This window comes from Neolamprologus multifasciatus, chromosome 8 (assembly GCF_963576455.1).
Source record: "Neolamprologus multifasciatus chromosome 8, fNeoMul1.2, whole genome shotgun sequence".
NCBI lineage: Eukaryota > Metazoa > Chordata > Actinopteri > Cichliformes > Cichlidae > Neolamprologus > Neolamprologus multifasciatus.
In genome coordinates this window covers 18,103,890-18,125,931 of record NC_140446.1, presented here as the reverse complement: position 1 = coordinate 18,125,931, position 22,042 = coordinate 18,103,890, and the positions used below count along the sequence as shown (strand labels likewise).

Below are 22,042 nucleotides of genomic sequence, written 5' to 3'. Positions count from 1 at the left end.
TGGTTTGCAGTGTTTTGTGTTGTTTCACTTTAAATTTGTAAAAGGAAATAAATAAAAGTATATTTACGGTGGCCCCTAGAGACAAAGCACATACAAACTTCAAATCACGTACAAACTCTGAAGCACGTACAAACCCTGCAGCACGTACAAACTCCAAAACACGTACAAACACGTACAAACTCCAAAACACGTAAAAACTCCAAAGCACGTAAAACTCAGAAGCACATAAAAACTCAGAAGCACATAAAAACAAAACACGTACAAAAGACAACAGAAGTGCTCCAGGATGCTGGGCGCAGTGTTGAGCTTTTGTTACCTAGTGGCTACACAAGCCAGCAAGTACCAACGACCGGCTTTGGTGTGTGTTAATAACAGGTAAATGAACATTTATTTAAATTATTTGAATATATATGAGTGCCTGTGTATAAATACCCAAACAATACACACATGCTTTCAATTGTTATTAACTGTTATTAACCTCTGTCTCTCTTCCACAGCATGTCTTTTATCCTGTCTTCCTTCTCTTACCCCAACCGGTCGCAGCAGATGGCCGCCCCTCCCTGAGCCTGGTTCTGCCGGAGGTTTCTTCCTGTTAAAAGGGAGTTTTTCCTTCCCACTGTTGCCAAAGTGCTTGCTCATAGGGGGTCATATGATTGTTGGGTTTTTCTCTGTATCTATGGAGCGCCTTGAGGCGACTTTTGTTGTGATTTGGCGCTATATAAATAAAATTGAATTGAATTGAATTGAATTGTGTAATTTAAGTGATCTAGTAGCTCTGCTTTGGACGTTCAGTTCATGCTAGAAATGTGTTTTGGAGTTTGTACGTGTTTTGTCTTTAGGGGCCACCGCATATATTTATATATAAACATATATAAATAAAACCACTTTTTTTACGTTAGTAATTCCTTTTGTGCATAATTTTATATTATTGTTAATAATAAAAAAATTAAAGCAACAAAACAACCTGAAGATCCGGTTCGGAACCGAAAGAGCCGGCTCTTTTTAGTGAGCCGAACCGAAAGAGCCGTAAATCTAAAAAGAGCCGGTATGCACAGGATGAGTCACATCATTTGAAACTTAGCCCTGATTGGAGAAATTGGAAGTGTTACAACTGACCCACGTTACAACTATCCCCGGTCTCCCCTACTTGATGTTTTACCGAGCTAACTTTAGATGCTAACAGGTTAGCAGGCTAAGAGCGGTCAAATATGCACCAGAATACATTTACTGTGACATGTGGTGGTGATAATACACATTTATTCACGATTGGTATTAAGTGAAATCTGAAGAAAGAGTTTCCACACATGAGTTTTGTTTGTGTTGTGAAGTCATGGAGACGTTGTTGGTGGATACAAGCAACAGCTGACAGTGGAGGGAAAGAAAAGATGGACGGCCAAGACCAAAATTCAAATCCGCTTCAGGAACGAGTTCAAGCTCTGACAGGAGAAAATGTGAGTAAGACCTTTCCCATTTGTCTTCTTACTAAGTAATCTCGCTTTTGGCAAGGTAGCTTTACCAAAAAGGGTGAAATGATCACACAGCAGCACAACTGGAGGCCTTAAGACTAGTGCTTTTTATGTTTTCTTTCTTCCAAAGAAATGAACAGTCTTGAAGTTTCATAATAGGTTCGTTTTAATGGACAAAGAAGAAAAAACAATCTAGAAAAAAAAATAAGATTAAATAAAGTTATAAATGTATTTTTAATGTAATTGAGTGAGATACCTGATCTCCTTTAACCCAGCCACAACTGACTGTGTGCCCATGTGGTGCACAGCCAACCAATCAATTGATCAATTAATGATACTCCTGATCGTAACTGTTATATTTATAGAGCACACCTGTCCACAGAATTCTAACCTTTCCAAAGAACGTCAGGGACAGGATTTTACACCTGCACAAGGCTGGAATGATCTACAAGACCATCAGCAAAGAAGCTTGGTGTGAAGGTCACAACTGCTTGTGGGATCTTGTAAGGCCCCCCTATGCACATGTGTAGGCAAACTTGTCTGTTTGCCCTAAATGATTCAGAGAAGTCTTGGCAGAAAAGCTGTGTGGTCAGATGAAACCAAAATTGACCCGTCATGTTTGGAGACAGAGCAATGCTGAGTATAACTTAAAGGACACCGTCCCCACAGTCGAGCACAGAGAGGTGGAGGCATTGTAATTTGGCGCTGTTTTTCTGCGAAGCACATCCTAACTTGCACACATTTCACCCTCCTGAGATGTGAAATTACGAAATTATGAACTATGCCACTGTCTGACTGCTGTGCTGGCCAACAAGTACTAAGTCATATTTTGTTTGGGGATCAAAAGCTTAATTCACTCAGTCAAAAGAGAATCACTTTAGAACTTTTATTTTTTCTGGATTTTTTGGTTGATATTCTGTCTCCCTCCATTACAATTAAACTGCCATAGAAATAGAGACAGTTCATTTCTTTAGAAGTGAGCAAACTTACACATTTATCAGGGGATCAAATAAATATTTCCCCCTCTGTATAAAATGTGTGCGTGTATAGTTGCAGTGGCGTGGCAAATACGAGCGTGTCCTCACCAAAGTGGGCTACCTGGAGACCAGACTGAGCCACCTGGCCAGCTCCAACACAGACCTGTCCTGCAGGCTGATCCAGAGTGAAGAGGAAAGACTGAAGGTGCGTTAAACAAACATGAGTCATAATTTAATTGTGAGTGTATACTACAGAACTAACCTTTTTATTTTCTCTCCCAATGTCTGTTTAGATCTATAAGGAGCTTGTAGAGGAGAAAAGTAAGACTAATAAGATAAGAGAACAGTATGAAGAAGAGACATTTGAGCTGAAAACCAAGGTGAGGGTTTTTCTACAAATCCTTCCACAACAAGACTGCTGGCAGGATCATCCTGAATCACTTTTTCTACACCTTTTTTCCTTCTCACTCTGGTTAGGTACTTAACCAAGAAGGTGTGATAACAGAGCTGGAAATAGAGCGAGACAGGTTGCTCAGGGAACTGCAGTCCACTGAGACATGCCTGAAAGGGAAAGAGACTAGTGGCCAGGACTTGACTGAGGAATATGCCACATTAAAGAAGAACTACCAGATTCTGGCTGAGGTCCACGATAAAGAACTAGCCAAGAGTGGAGCGCTCACAGCAGAGCTGCTGGTGCTGGCCCAGGCCCAGGACGCCCTCCGCAGGCAGCTGGAGGAGCAGCATCAATGTGTGAAGACCAGTACCGAAGGTCTTCATGGGGAGCTAGACAGGGTGCGGGCTTTGATCACCCGCATGTCACATGACACAGTCAAGGTAAGGCAGTAAATATCGAGCTCCACCATAAGGAGAACATGCATTTCTTTACTTTAAGTTGTTAGAATTAGAATACAGATTCTCATGTTTTGCTATGTTCATTTGAAATGCTTGTATGTTGTATTGACAGCCCGAGGAACAAGCAGAGATGGACAAGGAGCAAAAAAGCATGCAGAAAACTGTGAGTTCTTAAGTTTCAAAATAGTAACCGCCGAAGTTTATAAGTCTCTGACTGCCTCACTCAGCCTTTTCATTCATCTCCCTCACGTAGCTGCTTGAAAACCAAGATGAGATCAAAGACAAGCTGGAGGAAATGAAGAGCAGCTACAAGGAGCAGCAGAAGAAACTAGAGGAGAAAGTGTGCGAGTGTTTGTCATTTACTTGTGCAAAAGCTCAATGAAAATAAAAGATCATTATCTTTGCATTTCCAGTCAGGATGTAGTGCGTCCCAGTGTTTGCCCTACATGCATCTGCTTTGTGGTTGCCTCTTTGATTTTTTTCTGCTAAGCTGTGGCTTTACTTGCTCTGTGCATGTGTGATGTGGTCTCTTTGCTTCTTCTCTGTGGATTTTTGCTCTCTTGTGGTCGTGGCCTGCGTTTGGTCACCAGGGTGGCGATGGGTAAACAGCACCAGCAGATCCACAGAGCGATGCATGTTAGCCAGCAGAAAGTCTCTGAGCAGAGTGCGGTGAGCATTCCTAGTTATTACCACTGTTTGTATGCTGATTTGTAATGCTGTGATAATTTTGTATATCCATCCCTTGCTCTGTTTAAACTTTAAACTTTATAGGCCGGGGGTAATCATGTTCTGTATGTGCTGTTTCCTTTGAAGGCCCTGATGTGCTCTCAGAGACAATTAAAGGAGGCAGAGGAGGAGAACTCCAAGCTGCAGCTGCAGGTGAAAGAGCTGATTGAGGAATATCGCACAAGGCTCGTGTGCTACTTACAGGACATAGCTGTGAGTAACGGCACACACAAAGCAGGTTTGATAGTAAGACGTGGCAGTATTGATAAGACCTCTGCTCTGTGTAATCCAGGACTACACCGATGGGCTTGAAGAAAGTAAAAGGCCGTCAGAACCGAGTAAGATGAGAGGATTCATCGACAGCATGCTGCAGGATGTTCGTTTATCCTACAGGGCAAGGGAGGAGCAGCTCGCCACCGCTGCTCGCTCGTATAAGAAGAGACTACAGAGGATCACCCAAACTCATCATGCCCTCCTGATTGCATACAGGTGATGCTTTCTTTGTTTCATTCCTCTTTGTTTAGACGTGATTGTTTATGAGCTGCAGTTTAACAATGGTCTGATCCACTTACTAAAATTTATTGTAGTGTGTATGAAAACATTCCCATAATTAGAGACGGCATGTAGGACATGCTAAATCTTGCACATACAGCATAATATAACACGACTACTTTGGATCATTTTGTTGCAAAGTTATTCTAGCCCGGCAATGTCCGATCTTTGTTTGAAGTCTGTGGGCGGGGCTGAACTCAAGCTCTGCCATCAGCGGTGTAATAATACCTGGTTTGTTCCTACATGATGGTCTTTAGGCTTCAGAGGGAGCAGATCTTGGCCAAACCAGAGAATGGTCTTGATCCCGGACCTCCAGAAGCCCACTTCAACTTGGAGCCAACTGAACTGAAAGATGCAATGGAGAAGGAGCTCCAACAACTGCAAGAGGACAAAGCAAGGCTGGAAGGTCAGCTGCAGGCGGCCCGGGAGCAGGTAGCACAAAGCAAAAGTCTGCTTTGAAGTGGAATGATTTGCTTTTGTTTTGTCTCATGAGTGCTTATTTTCAGTCTGTAGGGAGTCGTCTTTGTTTCCATACTTCCCGTATTAAGCCAGAGACTTTCTTTTGTTGGGAGTGGTGATACTGAAAATAATGACTTTAAAGTTTGTGCTGCTGTTTCACTGCTGCAGAGTTGGATTCGGATCATGTGACAGCACTCATATATAAAATTCGCTGCTCTGAATCAGTTTTGTTTCTGCTTTGGTGCCATGCAGAGCCGATTTTACTTAAATACGCTTTCAGAAAAAATAACTATTTGAGAACATGACTGTAAATCAGAGAAATACTCACTGACTTCTCTAAAATTAGAAGTTTAGACTTTTTTCCAGTTTAAGGAAAGATTACGCTTACTGACACCTTTATTATTGTTCAACTACTTGTTAACACAAAAATCAATTAGCCAATCATAGGGCAGCAACTTAATGCATTTAAGTATAGAGTCATAGTCAAATCAAGAAGTTTAAACTCAGGATAAACTTAAAAACGATGGGCTGCACCAGCAGAAGACCACAGTGAGCAAAGAACAGGAAACTGGGGCTTCAAATTCACATAAGATCCCCGAAAACTGGACAACAAAAAAACATTTCCTGGTCTGAGAAGTCTTGAGTTTTTGCCTGTTGCTAGTCTCTGAACCTTGCATAAAAACAAGGTGAAAGCATGGATCCATTCTGCCTTGTATCAGCTGTTCAGACTGGTAGTGGTGGTATAATGATGTGAGGGATATATTTTCATACAGAGAGGATCATTCCTGATCTTACGCCTGACTTTTCCGTTTTAGGTGGCTACGTTCAAAATACCCATGCAAAATGTAAACCGTCAGCAGTGAGTGTCACTATTTTTTTTTCTTGCTCTTATTTTTATCAGATGACAAATGTGGTCAGCTGTGCATTTTGTCAAATAAATATTTGAAAAATGTGACTTTACCAGGCTGGACAAACCGGAGCAGCGATTCGAAGAATCCTGTGGTGACATAAGAAAACAGCTGAAGGAGCCCACTGACTCCACGCCGGTAAACAAATCACTATTTTCAGCTTTTTATACTGTCTGATTACATGCTTAATATAAAACAAAATGCTAGTAAAAGGTTATTTCACTTCAAACAGGTGTCCTTTGAGAAGGAGCGTGCCCTTCTCATGACCAGAGTGACAGTTGCAGAGGCTCAGGTGCTGGAGTTGCAGGACTATATTGAAAAGCACCTGAGCAGGTCAGGAAGTAGCTTGATGTGTAGGTTATAAAACGTCGGCTCTCAGACGCATGCTACATTGGTCTTGACTACTGATTGCAGGTATGAACAAGAGATCGCACATCTGCGCGGATTACACGGGACAGTAGAGGAGGCGGGGCGTTTCCAAAGCGCCAAATCAGCTCAATGCGAAGGAAACAAGTAATAAAATTAAAACATTAAAATAAAATTAAATATATAACATTATGAATTTGTAAAATTCTCTTTTTTTTCTCAGATCTCAATATACTCTGTGTAAGTGTATTTAAATAGCTCATTTTAAGCATTTAAACCTGTCCCATCAGTAGGTGGTGCTGCGAGCACTGATGGTCCCCGCTATGAAAGCGCCCGTCCTCTCAAAGAATCTGGCCTTGAGAAAAAAATGCCTGGAATGTTTGTAGAGCTTATGTCAATTTCACGAGCTCGGGAGAAGAAAGCGTTGTGACAATGAGGGGTCACCGTGGTGAGAATAATGTCATTACATGTTACCCAGACACATACACGCCTGTGAATGCTTTCCCCTCAATACAGCATTGAGAACTGTCAGGCAGACAAGCCAGGCTTTTTCCAGAATGAGGGTTCATATTTATAACCTCAGTGATGGTGTGAATGGTCAGCTATTCCCTTTAAATCCCTTTAACAGTGAAAGGGTCTGCTTTTCTTTTCTTGTGAGATTGGTGGCTGGGTGTCCTGCCACAGTTCACAGGCAGAACTTTAAAATTATTAAAGTCTCTTTAGCGTTTTTTGAAATAAGAAAAAAAAACAATGTCAAACTTTACATTGAATTTTTTTTTTTTTAAATGTTCATGCTACCGTACTGTAGAGGAAATGTTGAGAAAAGAAGAGATTGAAGGAGTCATACGCATGTCACCCCAATTCCCATTTCTGGGGGCATGCCAGCCATGGGAGAAAAAGAGGGGGGGCAGGGGTGTGAAAGTTTGAGAGGAATGGGAAGTGGGATTTTGTTAGTAATGTATTACACTCCCAGGGCCCTGGGAAAAGGGGTAGGGGGTGTTCAGCTTTGGGTCTGTGCCAACATAGTCACTGTGCCAAAACGCTGGGCACTGGAGACCACTCCTCTCTATCTGTGGGAGAGCCGTCTGTGGGAAAATCAAATCCAGGTTTGCCGCTCGGCCACCGGTCGTTATGCGTAAGCGCGGACACCTCCGCAAACTTGCACAAAATAAATTTGCTCTTAGTAAATAAATACAGAGCACGCAGTGGAGATTGTAACATAGCAAGTGCAGAGCGCTCTGCTGGACCACAGCTGGTCCCCGAGGCAATGTGCCAGGACCCCCCCCCCCCCCCCCTTAAGATGGGAAATTTTGACTCCATAGTATGTGAGCTGCCATTTATCTGCTGCCACATATGTGACCGCTATTATGAAGTAAAAACTGGCCATAACCGTTATTAGATTAGATTTAGATTGTAGACATCTAAATGGAAAATTTCATTCATGGGAACTAACAAGTAAAATATGGCAAAGGCTTTGATTAAATCGTATAAATGAGTGTCACAAGAAGGATTGGTTGGTAGTTATTTTAATGTAACAGCTGCGTTAAACCACACAGAAATCCCGTTAATGGCTTAGTGAAGAATCTGGCTGACAGTAAAATACAGAAAAAAATGTTAATGACTTTTTTCCAGTTGAAATGGAGGCAAAGTGCCTGCTTCCTGCAAAACCTCCAAAAATACGAGCAGTTAGACAAACTGTTTATGTGAATCCGGTGCTCAGTTGATGAGAAAGCTCTTTGTGAGGTTAATATGAGCTCATGGGGAGAAGCAATCATTCAAATGAATCCACCATCAGTGTGATGGGCCGTATGTCTTTTCAGTTATAGCGATATTTCTCTTAGAAGGATTATAAAAACTTCTATTTATAGCAATTTTCAGACCCTTAAAAAGAAGTGAGCAACAGAGTCATTTTCTTTTATTTTTTATTATCATTTTTGATATAAAACAAATGTGTACTAGCGTGCAACTCGAGGAGTCACCCCCTGGTGGCCATTGGAAACAATGTTGTTTGAAGGCAATTGTACTTTGGGTTCCTTTTTAGACGTGGGTGCCAGTCCAAGGCTGTTGCCTGCAGAGGCTATGAAAGGCCCCAGTCGCCCACGAAAGCAGTCAGTGACCATCTGGCAACCACCGGTCGCGAGGGAAAAAATGTATTCCTCGGCTGGCTGGCAAGTGACTGATGGAAGTTGATGCCAGTCGCTGTGAAATTGATTGCTAAAGCTTCTGTCACACTGTGCTAGAGACCAGTCTGTGACCCCCTGGAAACAACAGGTTGCTAAGGAAAAATGTACAAGTGGTTGGTGAAAAGTTCCTGAAGGTTTCACAAGGTGAAACTGGTAGAGAGTTATATGGTGCTTTGTTTGCTAGCAGACTGGAAGATGGCACTTTTGCCTCACAGCAAGAAGGTCTTGGGTTTGAATCCACCGTCTGGTCAGGGACTTTCTCTGTGGGTGGAGTTTGCATGTTCTCTCTTCCTCTCACAGTCCAATGACATGCAGTTAGTGGGGTTAGTAGGTTAAGTGTTTGGTGTAAGGTGTTGGGGTTAGGTGACTTGTCCAGCGTGTGCCCTGCCTCTTGCCTCATGGTAGCTGGGATAGGCTCCAGCCCCCTCACAAACCTGAACTGAAGCGGATGAATGGACTGCTAGCATCTGCCAGCAAACACTTGCCAATGGTTTGGGAAATGCACATTTTTCCCTAGCAACTAGAGGTCACTGACTGGTCTCTAGGCCTGCATGACCAAGGCTGATGGGTGTAATGGGTTAGACTGCAACATTTTAGATTTCAGCATCAAAATCCAAACTCAACGAACTCTGTTATTTCTGATCAAGGGTGAACAGTTTAAACGTCACAAAGGCGAAATTTATTTCAGTTAGATTATGATACATTCTTTAATATTTCTACTTTACTGATACCAAATTAAAACTGTGATTAACACATCCGAGCTCATTTAAAACTGTATCTCCCTTTTTCTGTCTTTTTAGGCACACACAATCATACAAACAATAATTTATGATTTCAAATTTATTTCAAATTTTTCTTTTTTTATGTTCATGACATATTTATTTTGTTTCTGTGTGTGGGTTTCTTGGTGAATTGTGAATGAAATTGTTTCAATAATTTTAAAAAGTTCTGTTTAAAGTTACCCACATAACAATATCATTTATATTGTCGACAGAAGGTTGCGTCACATTCACGCAGCAACTATAGGAGCGCATGGACCATTATCACTGAGCTTTACATGGAATCCTTGCAATGCAGGACCATGACCTAATCAACATTAGCAACTGCATGGAAACATATGATGCTTATTTACGTTCCCTACACTCTTCTGTTTTGTCGATGATACTTTGGGCGCGCATTTGTTTTGGTGGTGGGAAAGTGGTGAAAAGGTTGCACGAATGTGTCGTTCTGAGGATGGGAAGTGGGGTGTAGCGATGCAGAGGAAGTACCTCACATGGCTCGCGATGGGCCGCTCGTCAAGAGCCCCTTTGTTTTAGGAGGTTAATGCCTAATTGATACAAGCTTAATGAGAGTGGGCTGTGTGTGAGCCTGGGGTGGAGGGGGTTGGTGGTGGTGGTGGTGGTGCTGCACGGCCCTGTTGTAATTGGAACGGACAAGCCTTGTGTGGTCGAGGGGTGTACGGGGAATGGATTTCTGGGAACGCAAGGAAAGTTGAGGAAGAGTGGGAATGAGGAAGAAAAAGTGACAATGAGTGCGAGGAATGTGGGAGAAAAATCTGGTGTGATAGTGAGAGCATCGTGAGATCATGAGAAAGAAATGTAGTGATGATGGGGGGGGACTCGCTGTTCTCATGGATGTTTAGTGCTAATGGAGGTCATTGGAACTTTATTGTTTTATGAGCTTCCCATAAATCGCTCGTGCAGTGTACGATACAACAACTGCAGACCTACCAACATCAACTGTAACCGTTCTCTGAGACACCTGTCGTTTCTGATGAGCTGTCTCTTCACCCCCTCTTTCAGTCTGACAGTCTGAGACTATTCACGCAAGAGTCCTCAGCTTCCCTCCAGACAAGCTTTCAGTATGAAGGCTGGAGAGGCATTAAGAGGGAGGAGGGAAGGGGGCAGGAGAGGGGTGCACAGAAGAGAAGAGCCGTGCACTTTAGAAACCTTGAAGAATTAGGACTGAAGGCTTTGGAGAGTCTGGGTGGCTGCAAGAAAAGGGGGTTAAAAAAATTGTAAACGGGTCCTCGTTGCATAACTATAAAGATGAGAGGGAAAGCAAGATTTCATAAATTGAGCTTAAGCTGGGTGTGCTTCAAACAGCCGTACTAAATGATGATAGAGTAAGTGTGGAAGACTGGAGAGGAGGAACAGTTACAGTACGGGTGAGAAAGACGGGAGGGAGGCGGCTCGATGAACAGGAGTGAGTGAGAATGAGGCTGAGTGTCGGTGAGGGAAGGAGAGAAGGGCAGACCCTCTGCGTTCCCACACTCAGCAGGTTCCCACAGTAGACCCAGCTAATCCCTGTCTTAATTGGGGGAGAATTCCAGCGCACATGTTCCCCTGGAATGAGCAGGGAAACTCGGGGAGCATCTGACACATCAGACAAGCTGCAGCGGCTGAGCTGATGCACAGTGTGCCAGTGCACTTTGTTGGAATATAAACACACCGCCCGACTGTCAGCACATCTGATGCATAAATGCTTTCACAAGTTACACTTTTTTCCCCCCTCCCCACCCTTTTCACTCCGTCCAGCGCGAGAAGTGTTCTCGGCAGCCACTTAGCATCGCTTTAACCACATTCCAAGAGTTAAAATTTTGATTTTATGAATGTTAAAAGCAGGCGTTGGTACTTCAAGACTTTCACGCTTTCAAATGTTTGGGTTTCACTGAATTCCAGGAGCGATTTTTAGTCACGACAAGTTTCTGTGTTACGTCTCTGAGTTTAAGGATGTTTGGCTGCTGGTGATATTGTTGAAAGGAATACACTGAAGCTCCAGTTTGGACTCAGGAGCTAGACAATGCAATAGGTCTAGGCTGCTGAGGGCTTCCCATGATACAGTGATGAATGTTTCTTTTTCATTCAACCGTTTTTTTCTCAGCATGTGTTTATACACCACTCTGCATTTAATCATTAGTTATTACTCATCTCTGGCTCTTTTCCACAGTGGGTCCTGTTTTCCTCCTCTCACCCCCAACTGGTCTCTCTGAGCCTTGTTTCTGCTGGAGGTTTCTTCCTGTTAAAATTGAGTTTTTCCTCCCTACTGTCCCCTAAAGCGCTTGCTTATAGGGGGTCTTCCCAATGTTGGGCTTTTCTCTGTGTTATTGTAGGGTCTTTACCATACAGTATAAAGCACCTCGAGCCAAATAAATACAATAGATGAAACTGAATTGAATTATTGCTATAGCAGCAGAGGTATGAGAAGTGATTATGTCTTAACATCAGATTTCAAATACATTTATTTGAAGGATAGTCTTCATTTTGTTACAGTAAGAAAAACAGTGGTTGGAGACGTGGTGTGACCAAAATAATGGGTGACTGACTGTATTAAGGCTAATGATTATACAGGTGGAGGCCAATACAGGCAGCTGTAAGCGATGTCTGTCTGCGATGCCTCACCTCAGCTAAACTGATAACCAGACCTCCCGACTGGGTTTGTGATGTTGGTACCTGTGGTTGGAGCATTCTTAAAGCAACTAACTGACATGTGGTCTGACTAAATAACAATACAAATAAATCTAAATATTTGATCTAGTTTTGCTGAATAGTATTTTTTTGTACATTAGATTAATTACAGTAAATAAATGAGGTCTCTGCTTTTTTTTTTAATACCACAGTAATTAACCTCTTTAAAAATCTATTGTTAGAAAGTATCATTGGTTTTTCAGCTAGCTTTCAACTAGCGAAATACTAGAAGTGCTCATAGTAAGACTAGTATAAGATGGTAAGACTAGATTTTAGTGAAGGATTTTTCTCCCCCACCACACACACACACACACACACACACATGCACACACACACACGCCTTTCTGCTGAAGAACCTGTGCTTTCTGCAGGTTTAGTTTTTAAAGCATGACGTTTACATTCGCACCTACCTTGCATCGTGTCTGGCTGATGGTGCAAAGGTATTAGTGTAAGGAGGCTTTGAACTTCTCTGTCAAGCTTTGATTTAATTTTTTCCCCTCATTTTAATCAATACTCAGCTGTTTCTGCTTGTGGAGCACAATTGACCCCTAACATGAAAGCGTCTGAGGGTGTGCACCACTATTCTCATTTTTTGGATTATTTTGTCTACTGCCTCTCACGTGATGGCTGGCTTCACCCTTCCCTCGAGGAAGGCTGTTCTGAACAAGTATAAACACCATTCAACATAAAGAGACGACCTTCTGATTTTTAGCTTTCCAAATACTTAAACATAGAAGATGTAACATTATGTATTAATATGCCCTTATGTTAAAAGCTGGCTATTTTCTGTGACATGCAGGACAGAGGTTGGAAATCAAAACTTTACACCAAAGCTAGAGAACCTCGAGAAGCAAGACAGAACGACAATTTTTCATTATTTTTCGACTGATATCGACTAAATTTCTGTGTCAAGCTACTTGTTTTTCCTCAGTGGAAATAGACAGGTTTTACAGCCCTGTACACCAAATGTATCTGCTGACAAATCTTGCCTCGAAGCTGTGTTGGGCAAGAGAACATTGCAAGGAGATACTAGTAACACAACAAAACTGCAGTTTCGCTCCTGCCTACCTCTTTCCTTAATAAACAGTTCGAACAATAGGTATAGTGCAATACGTCTCTGAGGAGGTAACCCAAGACAGCTACTCCACGGAGCAAGATAACAGGCGAAAAAAGCCCAAAACAAAATAAAGAGCAAAAGGAGAGGCAGGCGGTGCTGCGCTGCAAGATTAGATGGGAGAAAGATAGAGTGGGTGGGCACTTTGTGAGAGAAGAATTCAGCTAATCTTCTGGGGAAGTTTCTCCCTTTTGTGTTGACAATCAGAGAGGTTTTTGTCAGAAAACCATAATCCTGTTGGTTAATTGGGAGCATTTAAAGGCCCGGCTGAAAACAGGTGTATTTGTCTTTGGTTGGTAGACCCTCTGTTTGGAGTTTGTTATGAAGAAGGCTGACGTCAGCCGCACGAGGAGGCGAGACAAAGACATCAGTCGTCCTCGCGTAACACCGAATTCTGCTGCTATGTCAGGTTATTCCAGGAAACAACTGCGCAGAAATGCAAGTCACACCTCAAGCATGATCGCATCATAGTGAGAATATTTCAGAAAAGGACACTGTGATGTCATCTGCTGCTTGGCGCGCTCTTGGTTTGAAGCTGTAAGGCTGTTTTCCTGTATAGACTTCGTGCCATAGGACACCAGTCTCAGAATAAGCCTCAAGTGGCCATTTGAGGAACTGCAGCTATTAGCTCTGGCGCTATAGTGATTTGAATTCTGATGTGAATTTTGTTCAAGTGCAGCAGAGGATGAATCCTAATCAGTCCATCTGCCATGTTTCTCGTCTTCCTTGAGCACTGAGTGACCCTAAGTGGCATTATTAAGGTGTGATGTAAGTGTGTGGAGGGTTTTGTGGTTGTACCCCCTGCCGGCGATGTCAGCCCCAGCTGTGTTCAGCTCGACGCGGTGCTAGCGAGCCTTCGCTGGAGGGGGTTGCAATTCATTCCCTCTGTCTTTTCTTACAATACTTTCTTTTTTGGCGGGAAAGCACCAAAGACGCTTCTTTGACCCAACTTGTGTTTCTTTGCGGCAGGGCCCGCCTCCAACCTCATACACCATGTCCACCCTGTCTTGATTGATTTTCAGTGCACATTTTGGAAGGGATTAAAGCCATCTGCAGCCTCTCGAGGAACAAAGGGTGCTCCTCGCTCTCCTCCCTTTAGCACTTCAGAGGGATAACATGGGCAGATAAACATGCTCTTGCACCGCTATACACTTGTTTTCTATTCTGCTTTGACCTCTCAACCCACCCAAACTGCCCACTCTACGTTTTTGTCTCCCAAATGTCGCTCCGCTCTGTGGACTTACCAGTTTTTCCACAGTGCTCAGTGCAGAAAGATCGGTGATTTAAAAACACTGTTGCATGTTGCTGTAGAGGTTTTTCCATGCATATATCAGCATGGCATGAAGCGAAGTTTCCTTTTGGAAATCACCTCTTCCAGCTGTTACGGGGTGTTATGGGAACAAGAAATTGTCAGCTGGGAATCTGGGAAGCCAAAATGTGGTCATAGAAGTCTACAAGGACTCATCCTCAGCTGGTGCCGAGCTGATGGAGAGGCAGTAGGAATCACAACCACTGAGTCAAACAAAGAGGTGGATGGACCAAGTTTTGTATGAGCTAATGTTCAGTTACCGTGAACTATGGAACAACCATTTGCATCTGTGGGAAAATAAAGCACATTGAAATCCCTGGCTGTGTCTTCATCACTTCTTTGACCACCTAACTTGTGCAACAGTGTAACTCAGAGCTTCAGAGGTCATTTAAGAGCCTTCAGCGCCGTTTGGCACAAAGAGACTGAGGTTTGAGATCGCTGTCAAGTGTGTGTCAGAGCATCGCAACCACTGTTTTGGATCTACGACAGCACAACAACCAGCAGCTGTGGACACAAGTTATGGGAAAGATTAGATGACGAACCCGTGAAAAGACAGCTCCAGTGAGGGGAAAAGGATCCAGATGAAGGATTAATGTGAGAAGCCGCACTTAGAGATCTGGCAGCGAGCGTACCGAAAGTTTGTGTAAGAAACGCAGCTGATGATCTGGCAGTTACACAACCACAGAGAGAGAAGCAAAGCTGGTTTCAGCTCTAATAGATAGCCAAAAACAAAACAAAGAAACAAGAAAAAACTACGTTATAACGCCGTAAGCAGTGCTGTTGAATATATTTAGGCCTTAAGTTGCGATTGTGTCAAAAATCCCCAGAATCATTTCACATTAGGAAAACTGCAAAACTACCTCCGGGTTTATTATTAAGTTTGATTCATCCTCTGATTTTTTTTTTTAAAGCTGGATAACAGGAAGAGCTTGTGCTGAGCCTCAGCAGTGGGTGGGTTGTTCTGCTGTGCCGTGTTTGGGCGCACCTTTCCCCCTGTCTGCACTCTCATCTCTGGAGCTTTGTCTCCGGCCACTTCCCTCTAAAGTCCGCACCCTGGAACACTCTCCCACTGCTTTGGATTCTCCTTTCTTGAGTGCTTCCTGCTTTGCTAAGCTGAGCATTGAAGGAGTCGCTGCCATCAAAAGAGGATATTTGACTACAATCCCCAAAGTGTTATTGGGATTTTTTCTCTGTTTGTGTGCATTTAAACTGAGCAGTGTAACTGTGTCCTTTTTAAGGGGTTCAACCTCGGGTCACAGACAAGTGACAACAATGCAGGAAGTCGAGCTTTGTCAAAATGTCACATGATGTATAGGTAGGGAATATAATTTGAGTGCTCTTTGTTTTGGCTTATCAGCTCTGCAGCAGTAAGCTCAGATGGACTGGAGGGGAGGGGGCTGAGTATTTTTATGTGTATGTGTGTGAAGAGCCTGGCAGCTCGAGGCCACCCAGCCAAAGGATGTTATAATGGGGCACTGAGGCAGTAAATGGTCGGGGAGGCTGGAGGTTCACTCACATCAGCTCCTGAGACAGTGGCGCCAAACCTGTGCCTTTCTACGGGAGCGCAGCCAGACGTGGGAAGCATTCTTTTCAATTAAACTTAAGCACCAGGTTAATTCCCCCAGCTGCTCTTTTCCACATGGTTTTACTGCTCACAGTAAATCGGAGAGTTTTCTGGAGGTGTTTATGCAGCAGTGATCACAGTGATTCCTCATCTGTCCATGTTCCAAGCAACTCGACCTCTGAGCAGAGTGGAAAACACATTGCTTTGATTGTCTCCTCGTGCACACGCGGTCAGGATAAAGCAGGCGACTGTGTGGCACCTCAGCTCAGCCGGGCCTGCCGTGCCACTCCCTTAATGGCAATTTATTGCTTCCTGTCCTGAAAACGGGAGGCCGAAGACAACAGAATTCTTCTTGCTGTTTTTCGACCTTCCCTTCCCTTCCCTGTCCAAATACCCTCAGGGTCCCAAACAGTCCCTAAATCTCTCCACCCTTTCAGGCCCTCTCGCTCTCTTCGGCCACGCCATTTGTTCTGCGCTTTCAGGAATCTGATTCATGAGCACTTGAAGTGACTTATGTTCTGAGAAAAGGTAGCCACGGAAGAAGCCTTACATGCTCTAATGGAGGCTGACCAGTTTTAATGATTTGGTTCTAAGAGGATTAGGGAGCACGAAAAGCTCAGTAGAGTAAGAAAACCTTAAAAAGTTAAAGAGAAACACACACACAAACACACACATCTGAAATCTGTTTTTTAACAGAATATTTTAATAACACAGACAAACATAAAAATAATCCACAATACTGAGACAATACTTTTTTCATGCTTTTGTTTCTAGACTTTCTTATGAACATATTTACATTATATTCACATTTACACACAAAAATGGCAGTGTACGCATTAAAGGCATACCGTGTCAGCAGATTATGGTCATTTGGTACGAACCCCTCCTCCTTGCTGATATAGTGCACATCAGATCATTCTTTACAGAACTCATTTCACACATTAAATGCATATTTTATTGTTTTCTTGAGCTAGCCTCGTCCAACCAGAGTAATGTCCTTCCAATGAGAGGTTTTTTATTTTTATCATCAGTGTACGAAGTTTGCTGATTATAAAGAGTCGAGTAGCGTTTACTTTCCATCAGTATGTGAGAGCAGAAAGCAGAAGGCGATAGGACAACAGTCAGATTTGCATCTGCTTTGGCAAGACTCAAGCAGCTTTGCTCTTTACGTTTAAATACTCTTCAAAATCAAAGGCAGTCCAGTCAGCTGTAGTTTTGCAGAAATATTGCATGCAAATTAAACACGTCTTATCTTACATGACTTATAAAGTTTGCGTCTCCTCGCGGAAGCAAAAACGAATCTCAGACAGGCTACAATAGGAAGGTGCTCTCAGCACTATATCGAGCTGTGAAGCCTGCTCAGGTAGCCATAGCTTTGTTACTGTTGTACGTGCTCGCATTTATCTGAACATATATTAAATTCTCAGTTGTTTCACTATGCTACATATAGTTGCTTTTTTTTTTAAAACATTTATTTGGTTTTCAGTGCTTGCAGCATCACACTTTCTAGATCATTCCCTTTCATTCAGTGCAAGTTGTTTTTAATGTTTCTCTTAGCGTGGACTTATATAATCTCCTTCATAAAACTAACACTGAAGACAAGTGTCACATTGTCCTGTTATTATCTGATAAAATACATTATGAATAGACCGCAGCAACACCTGTGTGACGCGTACGCTCCACAGGATGTCAGCTGATAGCCTTGAGCTTTTTATAGAGCTTTTCTTTTTTTCTTTTTTTTTCCCTAAGTTTCAATGCGATGACTCTCAGTAGGCCTGAATTAATGGAAAGCTTTTTCATCATTACATCATTTTACTTTGACCATCTTTATGGCATCACTGCTTAAGCTTCGTTTCAGCCGTGTCCCCCCTCAGTGTCACGAAAACCACTGGGCTCTTTGCAACAAGTGACCGCGTATTGCACTGAAATGGTGTCTGAAAAGTCCATTTCACTCCTCAGGCCTTTGGGAAGACTACGCGAGCTGACAGTCGCCCGTCTCAGCTTCTTCCCGAACGTGGAACAGGGCTGAGTTTGGCCTGGCGCTCAGCACAGCTTCCAATTTTGCGTAGCAGACGAGCTGAGTTTTTGCCTCAGTCTACGGGCAGCTCGCAGGGTATCTGCTGGGCTGCTTTGGCTATGGTGTAAGCCCTCTGGAAGTCCTTGTAGCGCGGAGCGCAGCCCAGCCAGGCCTCGCCGAAGTGGACTCGGCCGGTGAAAAGGAAGCTCCCGGGTCCGGGTTTGACGCCACACTGGAGCAGAGTCCTGATCTCGCCCCGGCTGCTCAGGCGGCTGTTCCCGGTGAACAGCGTGTACTTCTGGCGAAACACGCGGGTGGCGCTGACCTTGATCACGGCCGCTCTTAAGTTCTCGTCCTCCTCCACTGACTTGATGTTGCCTCGCACCACTGCAAATTAGGAGGATATTCAGGTTAACATTAAAGCTCATTTCCAGAATAATTATCCAATGCATGTTTTAAGCCTTGGTTCAGACTCTGCGAGCTACCAACAGATAAAAAACCTTAAGAAGTCCCTGACCTGCGTACTAATCAATGAACTTTTGTTCAGTCAGCTCTACTTCTCCTCAGCCCTTTACAGCTCAATCAGAGGCCTGCAGATTAGTCCACTACTCCTTCTCTAGGGGGTTAGTCCACTATGGTGCCGGGGGGTTGAGCCAATCTCACGTCATTAAGATGCAGAGGTCTGGTTTGATGTATATGTAGTAACTTACCAAAATCACTGGTGCAAACAGCCATCAGAATCTCAGTGTTGTTGCAGGGTCTGCAGGCATCTGGAGGGACAAAAAAAAGAAAAGAAAGCTGGAGTCATTTGGTGACCTTAGACAAGACTCTAAACTCCTGAAAGAAACCTGTAGGCTAATGTGCTTGAAATCAGGCAGTGCATTTGCAGATCACATGCAGAGGAATGTGATCCAAACCATAAACTGTGCAACAAAAAAGAAGAAGAAAAAAACCCCAGCAACAAAGAGGAGAAAAACCTGTAACAAACAGCTGCTACTTTTCCAGTTGGCAGCAGAGGTCCAGAGGAGCTGTAAGGTGTGAGGCTCTCCTACCCCAGGCCAAATGAAACTTCCCCCCGTAAAGCCTTTCAGGGTGTCTGCAGTCACATCTCATCAAAGCCTAGACAGAGGCCAGGGAGAGGGAGAGGGGGGAGGACTTCAAAGAAGCCCGATCCAACTTCTTAGAAAATCCTGTACTTTTCTGTGGAGGCTTGACAGCTTTTATTGAGAACTAAAAAATAGTTTGGTGCCTTACTAAAACACTAAGATTCATAGTGGGTTTTACTGATCAGGCCCAGAAAAGCTTCAGACCAAAACTGTTTGCATTGATTCAACTGTGGAAAAAAAAGTTCTGGCACTTTTTAAAAAGTTCTCCTTGCGGTTCTTTGGAAAACCTCTTGATAAATGAGATTCCTTCCTCTCCAGTCCACAGCACCCCCCCCCCCCACCACCACCACCACCACCACCACTTCCAAACCTAATCAGTGTGTGCCCGTGTGAGTGTGTGTGTGGAGGGGGGGTAAACTCCTACAGACAAGAGGCAACTCAACAAAAGAGGGGAGCATCTCAGCTGGGCAGAGGCCTCCCTGTTGCCTAGACAACGGCAGTAATCCCAGAATACTCATGCGCCAGCCATTCAAAGGGCTCTGGACTCTGGAGAAAGCCCCACATACTGGGCTTTTGTACCCCTCCTCCCCACGTCACCGCTCCCCTTCTCCTACTTCAAACCCTTTGGGGGAAAAGTTTGGCCACTTCCTTCTCTCTGCACGGCCGTGGAAAGTCCATGCAGACCGCAGAGGCCTGTTCCGAGTTATGAATTATCCTCAAAGAGGATTTTATGGGGTAATAATATCGTCAGTGGTGAATCACAAACTCGCATCTGCCAATTTTACAGAAAGGAAGCGAAAGACCTTTTACAGATTTAAGAACTGCATGCAGCTAAAGTCCTATTTTGGACAAACCTGTGAACTTTAAGGTGTTACGCAGCCACTCATGGAGGAAATGTTGATTCATTGATTCATAAACACAAATAATATGAAGAAAGGTTCAAGCTTAAGCAAGACCCTCCTCAGCACCAACACGGCAGACCTCGTGCAACCTGCTCTCACCTACTCACCTTCAGTGCTAATAGGGTGGGAGTCCAGGGACAGGCGAGCTGTCCAGTCCCCTCTCAGCTCGTAGCGAAATGAGGCGATCCTCCTGCTGATGTCCTGATGTGGTGTAGCCTGCAGGAAGAGGGCCACCCGCTCCCCAGGCAGGCGGCTGAAGCAGCGCACCCTCGGCGGGGGGGAGGATTCCAGGCGGTCTCCTACCAGGAGCTCGAGGACCCCATCTCTCTCCAGGTAGAGCTGGGCTCCGTGGAACTCCTCAGAGGGCTTGACGCAGGCAGTGATGAGCCCAGAGCTGCTGCCGCTGGGGCCCACCACCATGGAGGGCAGGCGCGGGGACAGGGTGAGGCGCAGGGCTCCTTTGGGATAAAGCCAGTCCAGTGTGCCCTCGGAGCAGTGGAGAGAGATCTGCTCCACGCTGCCCTGCTGCTGGGACAAACCGCTGTGAGCAGGAGGAAAAGGGAGAGGAGACAAGGTTAAATAAAGTTTTTTTATGAAGTTTGTTCAGGCCAAACTTTCCTGAAACATCTGCACACAGCTGCAGGATGGAGGGAGAGGGGGTTAAATGTGATCACTGCACATCAGCAATAAAAGTTTGATGTCTGGTGAATAAATGTCATTAAAAGTCAACTTTAGTTTCAGAAGAGGCGCTGCCTACTGGCAGATCTGCAGAGATGATGACCCTGAGTGGCATCTACACTCAACTGTAGTGTTTAGAATTTAGAAATATATGTAAACAAAAAATTATATATATACTGAATACTGAAAATTTAAAAACATGTCTGTAGTAAAGAGCAGCCTCCAACAGCTGCACATGTAGTGTATATTTTCTCCATGCATGTGATTTAATCTTTCAGTCTCCTGCCCGTCTGCCTCCCGCAGACACCCCAGAGGCGCAATCGCAGCAGAGCCCCGCAAACATTTAAACTGCACCGCAGTGACAAGTCTCGACTTGTCGCATTCACTCAAACACCGACCACACGAACAGGAGGCACCTGTAAGCGTCTCTGAGCGGGCATTTTTAAATCCTCTTTTCTATCGTGCCCAGTGAACACACACTCACACACACCACAGATCAAATGTGAAATACTTGCCTGCCTCTCCAGCTGCACTGGTCTTCGGAATAGTTTGAAAGGCTCACGTGGAAAAGGCTAAAAAGTAAAATCCACACTGCGTAAATCCAAACCCCAAAGCCGGGCATGTTGGATGAATGATGCAAAGTAAGGTGGAGGGAAAAAAAAGATTATTCCAAACTGCCGATGTCCTAAATCTCAGTGAGTAAAAAAAGGTCTATAAAACAAATAATAATCTACCTCTGATAACCTCCATAACTTTGTACCCTCTTATCCTGATGCGTATGATAAGAGAATACAGCTTCTGCACTCGCTCTCCGGGGCCGACGTGAGCGTGGAGGTGCGGAGCTCTGAACTTATCCCCCCTCAGGAAAACTTCACGGACCAATCAGAATGCAGCGAGAGAAACTTTAAACCACTCGCCCAGCAGAGGGGGCAGGGAGGGAGGTCTGACTCTGAGAGTGAGTAACTGTATGCAAGGATGGAACCGAGTAACAATTCACTATTGTGTCTGCATACAAGATAGAAACGAACTGGCCTGAGTGAGGAGTGAGTGTACAGAAAGTACTGCAGTTTAAAAACACACCCACCCCTCCTCCTCCACACACGACTGAGAAGTTTTATCACCTCCATTAGTTTCACTTCATCCTACATCGTCACTTCTGCTTGTACTTCATTTAATATTTAATATTCTAAAAAATATATATGAATAAATTAAGAGTATGTGTAGCTCAGAACAATGCTCTTACTTTTAAAGAAAGCTCTGCAGTTTTATTTCTCAGCCGAAGAACAGACACAACTCATGAATGCGAAGTAAAAGTCGGCGGATGGATACAAATATCGATCATACCAAAGCTGGTTTTGTGTTAAATGTTCTTTTTTGGAAAAGAAAAACTAAACCT

At 43.9% G+C, this 22,042-nt stretch overlaps 2 protein-coding genes across 2 annotated transcripts; one reads left to right on the top strand and one right to left on the bottom strand.

The window, feature by feature from the left end:
• Positions 1-1,050: 1,050 nt before the first annotated feature.
• Positions 1,051-7,593, top strand: ccdc78 (coiled-coil domain containing 78). Its single transcript, XM_085169586.1, has 14 exons — positions 1,051-1,451; positions 2,517-2,648; positions 2,737-2,823; positions 2,921-3,277; positions 3,408-3,458; positions 3,549-3,637; positions 3,886-3,964; positions 4,109-4,234; positions 4,314-4,510; positions 4,831-5,005; positions 5,848-5,891; positions 5,997-6,078; positions 6,173-6,273; positions 6,355-7,593. Exons 1-14 carry the CDS (start codon positions 1,305-1,307, stop codon positions 6,455-6,457), a joined length of 1,770 nt encoding a protein of 589 aa, XP_085025712.1. The 5' UTR covers positions 1,051-1,304; the 3' UTR covers positions 6,458-7,593.
• Positions 7,594-16,626: 9,033 nt separating this feature from the next.
• Positions 16,627-21,749, bottom strand: metrn (meteorin, glial cell differentiation regulator). The gene is made up of 4 exons (XM_085169587.1): positions 21,162-21,749; positions 20,076-20,509; positions 18,671-18,730; positions 16,627-18,347 (listed from the first exon to the last, which is right to left on the bottom strand). Exons 1-4 carry the CDS (start codon positions 21,266-21,268, stop codon positions 18,034-18,036), a joined length of 915 nt encoding a protein of 304 aa, XP_085025713.1. The 5' UTR covers positions 21,269-21,749; the 3' UTR covers positions 16,627-18,033.
• Positions 21,750-22,042: the final 293 nt, after the last annotated feature.

What these genes read in the sequence shown, in the direction of transcription:
- metrn (XM_085169587.1), bottom strand. Translation starts at nt 21,268, where the DNA reads ATGCCCGGCTTTGGGGTTTGGATTTACGCAGTGTGGATTTTACTTTTT. An exon ending in CAGTGCAGCTGGAGAGGCAG is followed by an intron (nt 20,510 to 21,161) that starts GCAAGTATTTCA and finishes TCCTGCTCACAG; the next exon opens with CGGTTTGTCCCAGCAGCAGG. An exon ending in TGTTTGCACCAGTGATTTTG is followed by an intron (nt 18,348 to 18,670) that starts GTAAGTTACTAC and finishes CCTAATTTGCAG; the next exon opens with TGGTGCGAGGCAACATCAAG.
- ccdc78 (XM_085169586.1), top strand. Translation starts at nt 1,305, where the DNA reads ATGAGTTTTGTTTGTGTTGTGAAGTCATGGAGACGTTGTTGGTGGATA. An exon ending in GTGAAGAGGAAAGACTGAAG is followed by an intron (nt 2,649 to 2,736) that starts GTGCGTTAAACA and finishes ATGTCTGTTTAG; the next exon opens with ATCTATAAGGAGCTTGTAGA. An exon ending in AAGTCTCTGAGCAGAGTGCG is followed by an intron (nt 3,965 to 4,108) that starts GTGAGCATTCCT and finishes TTTCCTTTGAAG; the next exon opens with GCCCTGATGTGCTCTCAGAG.